Genomic DNA, 15,006 nt, shown 5'->3' with positions numbered 1-15,006 from the left:
ATGTACATAAAAATAACCATAGAAATGCTAATTTTAATTGCAAACACATCCTAACTAAATATCCAACAATAGAAGACTGTTAAAGAAATTATTCTATAGCCATACTTGAGAATACAGACTGAGTATCTCTTACACAAACACCTGGGACCAGAATTGTTTAGGATTTCAGGTTTTTTTGGATTTTGGAACATTAGCATTATTTACTTATCAGTTCAATTGCTTTTTTTTTTTGAGACGGAGTCTCACTCTGTCACCAGGCTGGAGTGCAGTGGCATGATCTCAGCTCACTGCAACCTCCGCCTCCCAGGTTCAAGTGATTTTCCTGGCTCAGCCTCCTGAGTAGCTGGGACTACAGGGGCACACCACCACACCCAGCTAATTTTTGTATTTTTAGGAGAGTCAGGGTTTCACCATGTTGGCCAGGATGGTGTTAATCTCTTGACCTCACGATCTACCCGCCTCAGCCTCCCAAAGTGCTGGGATTACAGGAGTAAGTCACTGTGCCCGGCCCCTGCAGTTCAGTATTCTTTTTTTTTTTTGAGACAGAGTCTCCACCCAGGCTGCAGTGCAATGATGTGATATCAGCTCACTGCAACCTCTGCCTCCTGAGTTCAAATGATTCTCCTGCCTCAGTCTCCTGAGTAGTTGGGATTATAGGCACCTGCCACCATGCCCTGCTAATTTTTATATTTTTGGTAGAGATGGACTTTGACCATCTGCACCCTGCCTTGTTCAGGATTCTTAATCCAAGAAATCTGAAATCTCATATGCTCCGATGAGCATTTCCTTTGATTATCATTTTTGCACTCAAAAAGTTTCTGATTTTGAAGCACCAAAATTCAAAAATTTTATTTTTGAATTAAAAATGCACTACCTGTAGTAGGTAGCCACAAAAAATAATGTAGAATGATACCTAATCACTTGAATAAATTTAAGACTATCTTGTTTAGGGAGAAGAAAAGGTTACCAAATAGCATTACTATTATTATTATATAAATGATCAATGGAACGATATACATGTATAGAAAGAAGTCTAAAGGTGCTTTCACTATTTACCTCTGGATGGTGATATTAAAGTGGACTTTAAAATTTCTCCCTGTTGCTACTCTGTATTTTATACATTTTTCTAATAAAGTACAACTACTTTTTCTGTGATAAGGAAGACTGGTGCCATTTTAAAGGAGAACATGTATGTAGGATAGCGTGCAGAAAAGACTTAACATAGCAGGATTGACTGCCATCTCTGGAAAGGCCTGCTTGTAAAGTTGACTCTTGGCTGTCGTTGCCTGGGAACTTGGATTTCAGGAGGGGTCCTACCATTCCCTAACTGATAAGAGCAGCTTACTGTGCCTAAACTATGCAGACAATGCAGAGTTCTGTTATGCAGAACACCTGCTTTCCTCTTGAGAGTCTGGAATTTCAGCATGTGGGAGGCAGAGGGTACCTATGTTGCCAACCCTAGTAAACATCGTGCACACTGAGTCTCTAATGAGCTTCCCTGGCAGACATTTCACATGTGTCATTATGACTTGTTGCTGGAGGAAGCTGAGTAGGCTCTTTGTGCTTTACCAGGGGTAGATTCTTGGATGTTTGTGCCTGGTTTCTCCCAGACTTTGCCCCATGCTGATTCTGCTTTATATCATTTACCGTAATAAACCTGAGCTGGAAGGATGACTATATGTTGAATCCTCAAGTCTTCCGAGTGAATCATCAAATCTGGAGATGGTTTTGGGAAACCTCTGGAACAGAGAGTAGCTTTTTTTTTTTTTTTTGAGACGGAGTTTCACTCTTGTTTCCCAGGCTGGAGTACAGTGGCATGACCTCGGCTCACTGCAACCTCCGCCTCCCGGGATCAAGTGATTCTCCTGCTTTAGCCTCCTGAGTAGCTGGGATTACAGGTGCCTGCCCAGATAATTTTTTGTATTTTTAGTAGAGATGGGGTTTCACCATGTTGGTCAGGCTGGTCTTAAACTCCTGACCTCAGGTGATCTGCCTGCCTAGGCCTCCCAAAGTGCTGGGATTACAGGCATGAGCCACCGCACCTGGCAACAGTATCTTATTTTTAAAGAGAGGAAATATAAAACCTGGAAAATCTTAGGTAAATATTCTCTTTGATAACCTGACTATTTTAAAGGAACACCCGAACAACTAACTTTAAAATACTCAGGTTCTATCTTACATAAATACAGATTATTTTAAAAGAGTCACTTACAGCAGGATGAAAAACATTGATTGCTTGAACAGAAGCTTTCCCCTTTTGCTTATACCCAAACACCAAGTCAATCCACTGACAGATGTTCTGGGACACATAGTCAGACTCTAGAGCCTGCCGATGGATGAGGATAAAAAGACGAGGATCATTACGTGCCCAAGGGGGGAGGTTGACGTGATTAACCCGTTCACCATTCTGACGCACACCAAAATCAAATCCTAAAAGAGAAGATTAATATTAATATTTAATTCCCCCAAAAGACGTTTCATTTAGCTACAGAGCAGTTCTTAAGAGTTCACAAAAATGGTTGATTGTGTGCTACAACCAACAAAGGGAATAGCAAGGAGGATTTACATTTTAAATAAGAAACACCACTGCTTATCTACTTCTTTACCTACTAATAGTGCCATGTTAGCTATCATAATTAAATTTGAGATCTTTCAGCTTTATCCTTCTACCACTTTATAACATATTGAAGAAAAAAGGAGAAAACTACTGCCTACTAATTCCAATATTCTCACTATTCACATCTTCGAGGACATCAAGTAGTTAGATATCTAGTCAATTGTAAACCTGATTATAATCAAACTAAGGCTTTGTATAAGCATTTCTGAATTATTGGCATTAATAAATTTAAGATTATATTTAGTAAATATTAGTATTCTATAGTTTAAAAACTCAACTAATACAAAGTATACACATTCCTAGAATGAACTGCCATAGTCTGTTAATTTTATGTCTGTAGGTCTGTTCTGACTTCCTTTTTACTAAGCATTCCTGTAGACAACAAAATTATCCCAGCACATGAAATAAGAGGGTTATTGCATTGTAAATGGGCTAATATCTAATGTCTCATCAGTCTGCTAGTATAAACAAAAATCTCAGAAGTGTTTATTTAAAAAAAGTTATCCTAAAGGAAATGTTACTTTTAAACAGAAATGTCTTTCTGTGCTACATTTTATAGTGTGCTGAACACTATAACATAATAAAAATTTAAAAAGACCTTTTAAAAGCTGATTAAGTTCCATATAAAATTAAGTTGCTATCTGCCTGTCTACTTTTTGATCTTGTAAAAACAGTTGAGAAAGTTCAGCAGAGCAGCTGCATGGCTGATTTAGGATGGACTGGCTGAGCAGCTGCAGAACTCCATGTGTGTGGCTTCTGGAGAAGCAGCAGCAGGAACTTATTTAACAGTGAATGAGGCACCTGGGGATGGGCTGGGAATGGGCTATGTAACAGGGCATTTGTACAAACTCAATCATTCGCAACTTTCAGATGTTCTGAGGGCACATCACAGAGGTAGACACTCAACCCAAAGCAGACAACTGAGGTATGAGAATCTCAACACTGATAGGAAATGATATAATGTACACTGTAGAAAATTGAATTTTTCAAAAATGGCTATAACAGCATTTCCCATCTTGCATGCTACTTTCCATCACAAGGCAGTCTATCTTTCTTTCTTTAGAATCTGGGAAGGCACTGTGACTACCTCAACAAATAGGAAGAATACAGCAGAAGCGATGCCGCATGGCTGCTAAGTAGGCTGGAAGAGGACACACAGCCTCTGTTCGTCTGCCTCTTGGAACATTCATCTTTGGAACCCCGAGTTGCTAAGTAGGACATCCAGGACTGCTGTGATGTGGGGAAGCCTAAAACTAGACTACTCGGAGAGACCACATGAAAAAGCACTGGCACTGCATGAAGAGAGGGTAGAGGGTGATGTCCTCCAGCTACCTAAGGCTCCATCCCCTGCCTATTCCAGCTCCAGAAAAACCTGAAGGAAACAGCATGAGACACCCTGAGCTAAAACTACCTAGCTGAGCTGTTTCTGAATTTCTGACCTATTTTTTTTATTTCTGACCAATAAAAAATAATTTTATTATCTGTGATCGATAATAAATTTATTATTGTTTCAAGCCACTAAGTGTTGAGATTATTTGTTATAGAGCCATAGATAGCTAGAACATAAATATAAGAGACCATGGACAGAGAAAACAAGCAGTAGATTCAAATAAGAGGCTTCATGGCAGGTACCCCAAAGTGCAGGTGCTGATATTTGATTGAGGCATTTCTCACTAGAGCAACACTATGAAATATGCTGCAGGGTAGCATGAATCTACTGATGATTCAATAGTCAATCAAACAATCTCAGAGAGAGAGTTAATATGCAATAAAATTCTAAAGAAATTTGCCCAACACCAACTTCCTAAAGCTATAATGCTCAATTTCATATGCTCTTAAGGACCACATACAATTATAGAATTAAGTAATGTAAGAAAATGACCCAAAGATACCCCTTAAAGGGTTAACTGATCTTCTATTTAAGAACAGCTAAGGTTGGCAGCCAAGATTATTGGTTGGCATCACAGAAAATTTGATTTTATACTCCAGTATTCCTTTTGGTTATTAGATAATTCTGGGAAGAGTATTTTATTTTTATTTTGGTCATTCCTCATAAAATAATTGAGATTTCAGTTAATTTACATTTTGCTTTCAATAAAATCATACCTCTTATTTTTTAAGTACATTATAACTTTTGTATTCAGAAAAAAATAAAGCAATTTCTATAATAAAATTAAAATACATATTTACAAATAATTTTAATAGTTAAAAGTTACAGTCTTCCAAACGTATTTAGTTCTGTAAAATACTTAAAATCTTCAAGCTTATTTGAAAATAAAATTATATACTTAATAACAAACATTTTATCTTATTTGGGGAAAATTTTAGGACTTAAAAAAGCTATTTTTGACTGGGTGCAGTAGCTCACGCCTGTAATTCCAGTACTTTGGGAGGCCAAGGTAGGTGGATCACCTGAGGTTAGGAGTTCAAGACCAGTCTGGCCAACATGGTGAAACTCTGTTTCCACTAAAAATAAAAAAATTAGCTGGGTGCTGTGGCACGTGCCTGTAATCCCAGCTACTCAGGAGGCAGAGGCAGGAAAATCGCTTGAGCCAAGGAGGCAGTGGTTGCAGTGAGCCGAGACTGTGACATTGCACTCCAGCCTTTGGAAAATTATAAAATAATCAAGTCCTCAGAAATATAAATTAGAAATAATTTACTATACCTTCACGGTTAACTAGGAACTCTGGAAGATAGAAAAACTCTGGAATAAGTTCTTTCACATCAGTCATAGATTCAAAAGATGAGAGTCGCCACGTTGTATTTGTAGAATGAAAAGTTCTGTCTGGAATGTCAAAACTTTGATCTATAAAAAAATACAAATAACACAATTAAGACACAAAGACCTAATTCTATTTGAGGCCTATCATAATACATATACTTTTGCTACTTCAAAAAGATTAAAATAATGCTCATTTTGTTTGCCCATAGTTTAAAAGAAGTTACTCGTGTTCTCAAAAATATTTCTATAAATATAACTTAAGATAATATTACATTATTTTTCATCTGTATTATGCTTTTGTAATACATACAATTAGATTAGTTTATATCATTTATTTGTTTAATTATCATCTATCTATCAAAGTAGAAAAAAATTCCACACAAACAGGGCCCTGGGATATCACTCACACCTAGCACATAACGGGTACTCAATAATGGCTTAGGTATTGAATAAATGAATGAAGGAATGAATGAATAATGAAGAAGAAAAATGAAAATTCAGGTAGGTAAACCGTTTTTTCCCCATCAGGAAGCAAAATGATTCCTTCACTTTGAATTGTTAAGACTTATTTTTCTCCTTTCTTTTCTAGTTTTTTTGTAGGGAGGGGGCGGGGGTGTATGTTATGGTGCATTGTTTTTTAGGTGTTCTAACTCTGAGCTAAGAATTGAGTAAAATTTCCTATGAATGAAAATGAAGCTAAGCATAGTCACTCTTTTGTTCATTTTTTTCCTAGGATAGACTATTAATAATCAAGAATTGAATTTAGACTCTCTTTTCTGCCAACAATTATCAGACTTTCTAGCTATAGGGAAAGGCCTAGAATATTAAATGATACTGAAAAGTTTGCTGCTGAAAACAGCAGCAGTTTACATGTTTCTTAGGAATCATATTACATCCTCTAAAACTCCGTGGAAATTTGAACACATCTTTTCATTTGGAGACTGCCACAAACACATCTTAGCATCAGGTTTCTCCTCCCAGCCTTGGTTGCTCTGCTAAGCAACATCTTCTGTCACTTTTATCACTTTCTCATCTATTCTGCTGAGTCAATTAGCATTGGCTGGCCACTAAATAAAATCCAGGAAGAAATAAGGTTTAGAAACATTTTCGCAGAAAGAAAGGTCATTTAAAGAAGTACCTACTAACTCAGTAGAAAAAGTTATCAATCAAAATGGAATTCAGAAAAATTAAGGTAATTCTGTAATTCCATGGTGAAGTCAAAGTATCTAAAGCTAAGACTAAGGAAATATGGAACAAGAAAAGCACATTGGGTAGGTTCTGTTCAGATTTTAAGATTCTCTGTAGTTTCCTACATTTTATTAAACACTACTACTACAAATTCCTATTATCTAGAATATGCATATATTAAGCCTGTGGTTCTCAACTAGTAGCACTTTTGCCTTCCAGGGTTATTTGGCAATGTCTGGCAACATTTTTGATTCTCACAACTGGGGTGCTGGGGTGGGTGGTGATGGTACCACTGGCACTAGTAGGGAGAGACCAGGGATACTGCTACATGCCCTACAATGCACAGGGCATCTCCCACAACAAATGAAAACGAAGTTCGTAGCTCAAAATCACTACAATGCCAAGGTTGAGAATTCCTGTACTAAAGCCAATAAATAAGTTCAAAGCCAACAGATATCACTTGAAACTAATGAGATGAAAGTGAATGGAGACTCAGGTAGTCCCAGGGTTTACACAAAATCTATTCATAAATACTCAATGAAAAAAACACAGTATTTGTGTGTGTGTGCAGGGAACCTCACAAGTGCTGTGGCAAGGGTCTGAAGCCTCAGCCTGTTCCTAAATAAATATTGATTTAGAAAAGAATTAGAAATTTAGGCACATAGTTATTCCTTTATATTATCGTATATAATCTTATAGTTACTCACTTAGAATCATAAAGATATAAACTCAATATAACCTTTAATTTTACTAATGACTATCAGGTTATGAAGCATGGAACTGAGGTGACACTGTGAACAAAGTGATCCTAAGGCAAGGTGCTCTAAGCCCCCTGTCATGCCCGCATAAGGGCTGCTGGAGGGCGCCTTGGCTGCGCGGCAGCACCAGCGCTGGGAAAGTGCCTGCTGTTTAGCCAGCTAGGGAAGGAGATGTTTAAAATGGCTGAGATGTCTCCTTCCTGGGGAAGTTAGGAGAAAACTCCGCTTCTCCACGCTCTTGTGGCAAGGCCTGACAGCTGTCAGGGAAGCACGCAGACATTTGGGTGCTTAACTGTCTCTATGCAATGCTGTGCTTTAGTGGTCACATTCCATGTCCACTCTCACACTCTGCTTCTGTACCTGGCTTCTCTTTTTCTCAGAAGCTAAGAATTAATAATAGTAAATGTCCTTGACATTTCTGACAAATATGTGAAGAGTGCTGACGCATTAGGTTTTCTCCTCGTCTTGGATACTTGAAAGTCCTGGGCCCCTATCTCCTAGACACGTGATTTACCTGACCCTATCACTGACCACCATTACCTCACCCTACCTTCCCTGCTCCCTGCTTTGTACTCAATAAAAGTCAGAGTGTCTGGGCACTGGGGCCACTGCAGGTCTCTGTGCTTTGGTTGGCAGTGGACCCCCAAGCCTAAACTCTCTTTTCTCTATCTCTGTCTGTTTCTTTTATTTCTACAGTTTCTCACCTCTGCACCAGCAGGGAGGAGCTCACAGAACCCTGCAGGGCTGGACCCTACAAATATTATATATGAATATATTCATAATAGTAACATGAATAAAAATATTGATACATTTTAGTTGATTGGTAGTTTTATATTAATGGATCCTTGGGCTACATTAAATGAAATGTCGTCTTGGATGAAGGGAGGTAACCATTCTGGGGGCCCAAACCACATCTGAAATAAATATATATATATATATATTTTTTTTTTTTTTTTGACTGCCTTTTTCTGGTCAAAAGCATTCACAGATCAGAACATGTCCAGAAAGATTTTCAGAATAGTGACAGGCTTGGAAACCACAGCAAACAAGAATGGCTTAAGCACTGGTTTTCAAAACTCTTTATTTAGTACAAAAACTGCCTTATTTTTTGGTATTCCTTGCAGCAGCTGGGATAGGACCACGTATCTAGGAGGCCCTCAATCTGCCGTTAAATTAACCAAGGATAATTAGCCAGGGGAAAAACAAAACTGAGAGAGAGAAAGGGGACAGGCCAACAATGTTCAAATATTTGAACAGCTGTCCTACAGAGCATTTCTTCTGTTTACTTACAGAGAGACAAACACAGGAAAAGCCCCTTTTATAGACCAGTGAGAGTGACTACTAGTCCATTCCTCTAATAGATCATATATGAGAAGTAAAAGCATGAAGAAGTTCAAGAGTGGTTGAGTAAAAGAATGGATAATGATTCCTCAAAGGATTCTGGATGGCATGAGAAACAGCTATAGACTAATATCACAGTCCTCATTAGAAACTACAGGTGAGTGTGTCCCAATTTGCATAAAAACATAAATCCACTCCTATCTAAGTCAAGTTCAGGCCTCCAGTCTGTCACTTAAAATGCCGAGGTAGAGGATTATTAATTAGAAAGCTACCACCATGAAGTTGCCAGTGTGCCTCTTCTTTTATTTTATAATTTTGTTATACTTAGTTATAACAAACCTCAATAATGTACTCGCCTTTAGAATAAACTACAATAATGTTCCCTATGTACAAATAATGTACATAGACTCCAAAGATAACTTACATGATTTGAAATAAGTATTAGGTAGAATGTCTTTAAAAAGTGAATTGCATAAACTTTAAAAGGGTAAATTTTATGGTTTGTGAATTATATCTGTTTTTAAAAAGTGAATTGCATTTTTATACACTCAGACATGTTTAATTCGAAGTTAAAATCTGAGACATTAGCAAGATGATTTGGCTTACTACAGCTTTTTTGAAGAAAACTTGGGAGAAGGAATAAATAGAAGTCTTTTTCCTGTAGTTTGATTAGTCTCAATAGTTCTTAAAAAGTCAATTTTTTTTTTCTGATGACCCAACATGACTTTTTAGGCTGTTATAAAAAATATTTTTACCTTGATAGGCTAAAAACATTTTAGTGAAAGGAGGCATCCTAACCAGGAAGTGAAGTACAGTGCCACTGTTGGAATAGTGGGAGCCATAGTGATAGGGCTGCACAGGAGGCATGGGGTCATCTTCTCTGGCTCCTTTGCGGTACTCTTCCTCCAAGTACTGAAAGAAACAGTGAATCGAGAGAATCATGATTGTGGACTCCAGGCAACACTAGAAAAGTGCTGGATACTTTTTTCCTCTTCTCTACTGCCCCTTTATGCCATTCTCCATGGTTGGCCCTCCCACTCTTGCCCAGAGACTTCAGCCTCCTTGAGTGCCTGGGAGTCTTCTCCTTGGTGCCTCACTGAGACCCAAACGCTCAGAAGCATTTCCCATCTCCACCTTCACTCTTTCATTCCCTCACAGAAAACCTACCTAACTTTGAGCACTCTACCTCCTAACTAATGGCTCATAATGTCTAAGCTGATCAAGCACCCAACAAATAAGAGGTGCTTCTATCACTAGAGATGTCTTCATTTCAAAAGAGTTTCAAGATGTAATGCTATGTTGTTTAGAGAATTGCTTCTCTAAAAGTAGCAGAAACGCAACAGAAATGTAAAAACGATGTCACATTATTGGTAATAACATAACATTTTAAGTCTGTTTTACAGTACAGTTACACAGAGTTAAAAAAAATATGGTAATTTTTCACTACTACTATCTTCCCATCAGAAAGTAGGAAGCTCAACCAAACATTTAATATCTGTCACTAGTCTCGTCTCCCACAGCTTCTGTCTGGTTCTGATAACAAAGTCAGGTATAGTGGATTTTCAAGAGTCACTTCTTGATTCCCACAGCAATGCCCCATTTTCAGCTGCTGAAGAATCAAGTAGTGACAGTCATAAGATGCTTGAAGGGATGTTTCAGGAACTGTGGCATAAAATAACATGATGAATATGAGAAAAGTGTTTCAGATACTCCTGTCTTGATACTCTTGTGAAGAATTTAATGTTTAGCTATTGAGTTTTTTTTTAAATTTCCTATAGAATTTCATTAATAGTAATTTCAGAGAAAAAGTTAATTCATTTCCTTTTAAAAATGTTAAAATCTGATAAATTTCTGTTTAATAAACCAATGCATAATTTCCTGAATATGATTAATGGTTATGGTATATTATAAATATAATAACACTTTATATAAATAACACTAGGGGATAAGAATAGCAGGTCCCTGGAAATGTTTGTGATTTTTAAAAGGAATATGACTACTACATACTTGAATAAACAATGAGTTATTGGCTCACAATTTATGCTAAAGTAAATGTATTCTTTTTCTGGGCAAAGTGTTCTCAGAAAATCAGGATAGAAGATGGTATTTCATTTCACATAATGATTTCTAGTTGTCTGTTAATCATAGCACAAGAAAGTAAAAAATCAGTAGTAAGTCTATAAAACAAAACACAATTTTTCATTTAATAAAGTATGAGTAAGAAAGCTACCTTATATGTGTCCACATAACGATCTTCTTTTTCTTTATACTGCACAGCTATAGGTTTAGAGAGATTTCTACAAGAAAAGAGTAATTTTAAAAATTAAATATTTTGATACTGTCAAGATTAACTTCCCTATATGTTTGCATCTTATAAGTAGGTAAGTGGTCGGTCAACAAAATGCTCTGCCCTTATTTCTCTGCTTAACATGTTGTTTTGCAACTAACAGTCACTAACCATGGGATTAGTGGAACAGATTCCTGGAACAAGCCCTGAAAGTTAATGTCCCATTTTCCAGACGCTGCATCCAGTTAGGCAGCGTAGGGTGAAGGACAGTTTCAACAGAACTTAGGAACAGAGGAAGATCTGTGTAATTACCAGCCTAGTTAATAAAAATTCAAGAAACAATACATGTTTAAAATGACGAAGCTGAGATCTGGAGAGTGAGTACCGAAATAAATATTTGGCTACCTAGTGTACAAATGTGTCAGTGCTGGTGTTCACATTCTATGAACACCACACGACACCATTCCTTAAAGCAGGAGAATGAAACCTCATCCCTCCAGGAATGCATCCTCACTTTTCTAAGCTACAGAATCATGTGGTGAGGAAAAAACTCTGATGAAGGGCAGGTTCTTTCGGCTGAGGAACCATTTGGTCTGGCACAGGGATGTGACCACCTGGATTTCAACCAGCAGCACCTTAACTAGACCAACAGCAAGATTTGCCCAAATTTCAGTCAGTTATACCAGGTCTGCTTAACCACGTGTTGATACATCTTTTTTTTTTTTTAAATATAAATTACTATTTCCTAGGAATGTTGAAATTACTGGTACTAAACACACTAATTTTGTCTTTGAGACTTTTCTAATCATAAAAACTTTGTTTAAAAGTACAGTTTTACAGAATAGATACAAATTAACATCTAAAAATAGAATGAAATCATTTAAGATGATCTCCCTGCATTTTTTTTTCTTTTTTGAGATGGAGTCACATGCTGTTGTCCATGGCATGATGTCAGCTCACTTCAACCTCTACCTCCTGGATTCAAGCCATTCTCCTGCCTCAGCCTCTCAAGTAGCTGGGACTACAGGTGTATGCCACCATGCCTGGCTAATTTTTGTATTTTTAGAAGAGACAGGGTTTTACTATATTGGCCAGGCTGGTCTCAAACTCCTGACCTCAGATAATCCACCAGCCTTCGCCTCCCAAAGTGCTGAGATTACAGGTGTGAGCTACTGCTCCAGGCCTGCAAATTTTTATAGATAGTATAAATAGGTTTTGTTTTTATTTTTGGACACAAGTTATATTAGTGATTGTGTTTGAAAAATACAAATTTACAGCTGAGCAAACAATAAACTAAAAATCAGCCATAATACCATTACCCCAGGTAAAACATGTTGGTCTATATCCAGCCAGATGTTTTTCTGTTTATTTGTGCAAGCATATTTACTTTTTTGTTTTCTTTTTGAAACAGAGTCTCACTCTGTCACCCAAACATGATCTCTGCTCACTGCAACCTCAGCCTCCTGAGTTCAAGCGATTTTTGTGCCTCAGCTTCCTGAGCTGGTCTTCAACTCCTAACCTCAGGTGATCCACTCGCCTTGGCCTCCCAAAGTGCTGGGATTATAGACATGAGCCATTGCACCCAGCCAAAATCTGATTTCTTGAGAATTGTCTGAACTAGGCCTACTCTTTGGCACTTACAACTGAAATACTCTAATGTACTAAGTAAAATATTTGGAGTCCATTTTTCTTTAAACTAAGTATGAGAATATTTTTTCAAACTAAACAAAGCATTCCCTCATCACCTAGAACTATTTGGTTCCTCTAAAACACAGTTCATTCAGGAAAGGCAGAATAAATGCTGAATTCTGTTCCTTGTTTCACTTTGTTTCTTCGGCCTTTTAAACAGTATTACTGTAAACTTATGTTTCTTTTTATTTCCATGTGTTTCAACTAATTGCAGTGGTTATTCTTTTTATTCTCAGATATCCTATCTCTGTCAGTGAGAGGGACTTCAATTTGGCTTCTGAGTCCTCTTTTTATTTTCATTTTTTGAGACAGAGTTTTGCTATGGTCACCCAGGCTGGAGTGCAGTGGTGCAATCTTGGCTCACTACAACCTTCTCCTCCCAGGTTCAAGCAATTTTCCTGCCTCAGCCTCCGAAGTAGCTGGAATTATAGGTGTGTGCCATCATGCCTGGCAAATTTTGTATTTTAAATAGTCGAGGTTTCACTATGTTGGCCAGGCTGGTCTTGAACTCCAGGTCTCAAGACTTCAGCCCGCCTTGGCATCCCAAAGTGCTGGGATTGCAGGAGTGAGCCACCACACCTGGCCAACTTTGAGTCCTTTTGACAACACTCTATTAGTTTCCTTGCTTTCTGACACAACAAAACATCCTAGGCTTACCTTGTCTGTTTTCTTCTAATAAATTTAGAATAAATGAGAGAATGGGGAAATCAACATTTTGCAACACCTAATGAAATAACTGATTCCAGCAATAATTATCAATGGATGAAACCATTAGGTACAAGTTCAATGGGAGCCTGAGCCCACAGATCAAACTGAGCATCACTAGAGTGAAATATCAGAGGCTTCCTGATACAACACAATATAAAGCTCACTCCTCTCAACCACGCAGAATGATAAAAGAAAGAAAAAAAAAATATATATATATATATAAAGTTCCCATCATCACCACCTATAAAGGATTTTTGCCAAAAAAAAAAAAGGGTTGAACTTGAACCTAAGCAAGACTTTTCCAGTCTCTAGGAAACATAGGGGCTACAGGAATAAACTAAACGATGTCACGGGAAGCAATCAGAAAACAGAATGTGACGCTCCAACAGGATAAATGACATGGTTTTTCCAACAAGTCAATGTCAGGAGAAAATAAAGAGAAAAAATACATATAAAAAATAATGGCTATTCTCAATATATTTTCAGAGATAGAGCAACAAAATATGGCAATGGACCTGATATTAGATGATATCACATTATTACTGTTAATTTTCTTACATGTGATAATAGCATTGTGGTTAAGATGTTCTATTTTTTAAAGAGATGCACACTGTAAAACAAAGAAGTGACAAAACAAGATGTCTGTGATTTGCCTTAAATAACAACAACAAAAAAGATAATGTAAGTTTGGCAAAAATCTTCATAATTCATAATTGTTGAATTGGGGTGATAGGTATTTGGGTTCTTATATAATTGTTCTATTTTGAGCATGTTTGAAATTTTCATAATAAAAACTTTAAAAAATACAACATATGGATGGATGAACCCAAAGGCGATGACTCTTTTAACTTACCTGTATATCAATGGATCATTGAGGTCAAGTGTCTCACTAACATAGTCAGCAAGTATAAATGGGAATACAGGATACTGCATGAGATCATTGAAGGATCGGCCAGCATGTTTGTTTAAGTGAGTCAAATATTCAAAATTAGTAATTTGTCCAGTATACCATAAATTTGTCAGAGCGGTGATGTTACCATATTCCAGAAGATTAGGGAGGTTATTCGTGAGTATATTGTGGTATACTTCATCACGAACCTAAAAGGAAAGGAGAAAAAAACACAGATTTTATTTTTAGTCTTATTGGCACTTTTCTCAAAAGAACCCATGACGTTATAGACGTGTTACAAATCTCATGTCCTCCAAGAAGATATTTTTTTCTCAATAACATTAATGGGTAGAGAACTGAGATTCAAGTCCAGGTCGTCCTCTAAAGGCTGGGCTCTTCACCACTATGCCTTGCTGCTGGAGAAATAGGTTAATAAAAACTTCTAAGAAAAAGTTTGCATAGAAAAGTCACTTAGGGCCAGGCGTAGTGGCTCACGCCTGTAATCCCAGCACTTTGGGAGGCTGAGGTGGGTAGATCACGAGGTCAGGAGTTCAAGACCAGACTGGCCAACATGGTGAAACCCCATCTCTACTAAAAAAATACAAAAATTAGCTGGGCATGGTGGCTTATGTCTGTAATCCTAGCTACTTGGGAGGCTGAGGTAGGAAAATAGCTTGAACCAGGAAGAGGGAGGAGGAGGTTGCAGTGAGCCGAGATCATGCCATTGCACTCCAGCCTGGAATACAGAGCAAGAATCCATCTCAAAAAAAAAAAAAAAAAAGAATTTTCTTCTAAATAATTGCAATA

At 37.4% G+C, this 15,006-nt stretch overlaps 1 protein-coding gene across 1 annotated transcript in view; it reads right to left on the bottom strand.

Moving 5' to 3' along the window:
• Window positions 1-15,006, bottom strand: part of LYST (lysosomal trafficking regulator) — a 217,894-nt gene that overhangs the window by 43,172 nt on the left and 159,716 nt on the right. The window contains exons 40-44 of the mRNA XM_002760888.6: window positions 14,164-14,408; window positions 10,857-10,923; window positions 9,382-9,538; window positions 5,283-5,423; window positions 2,213-2,430 (exon numbers count right to left, since the gene is read on the bottom strand). Of these exons, the coding sequence (XP_002760934.3) occupies window positions 2,213-2,430; window positions 5,283-5,423; window positions 9,382-9,538; window positions 10,857-10,923; window positions 14,164-14,408 (828 nt within the window). The remainder of the gene's footprint in view (window positions 1-2,212; window positions 2,431-5,282; window positions 5,424-9,381; window positions 9,539-10,856; window positions 10,924-14,163; window positions 14,409-15,006) is intronic.

This window comes from Callithrix jacchus, chromosome 19 (genome assembly GCF_049354715.1).
Source record: "Callithrix jacchus isolate 240 chromosome 19, calJac240_pri, whole genome shotgun sequence".
NCBI lineage: Eukaryota > Metazoa > Chordata > Mammalia > Primates > Cebidae > Callithrix > Callithrix jacchus.
This window is presented reverse-complemented; position numbering and strand designations above follow the sequence as displayed.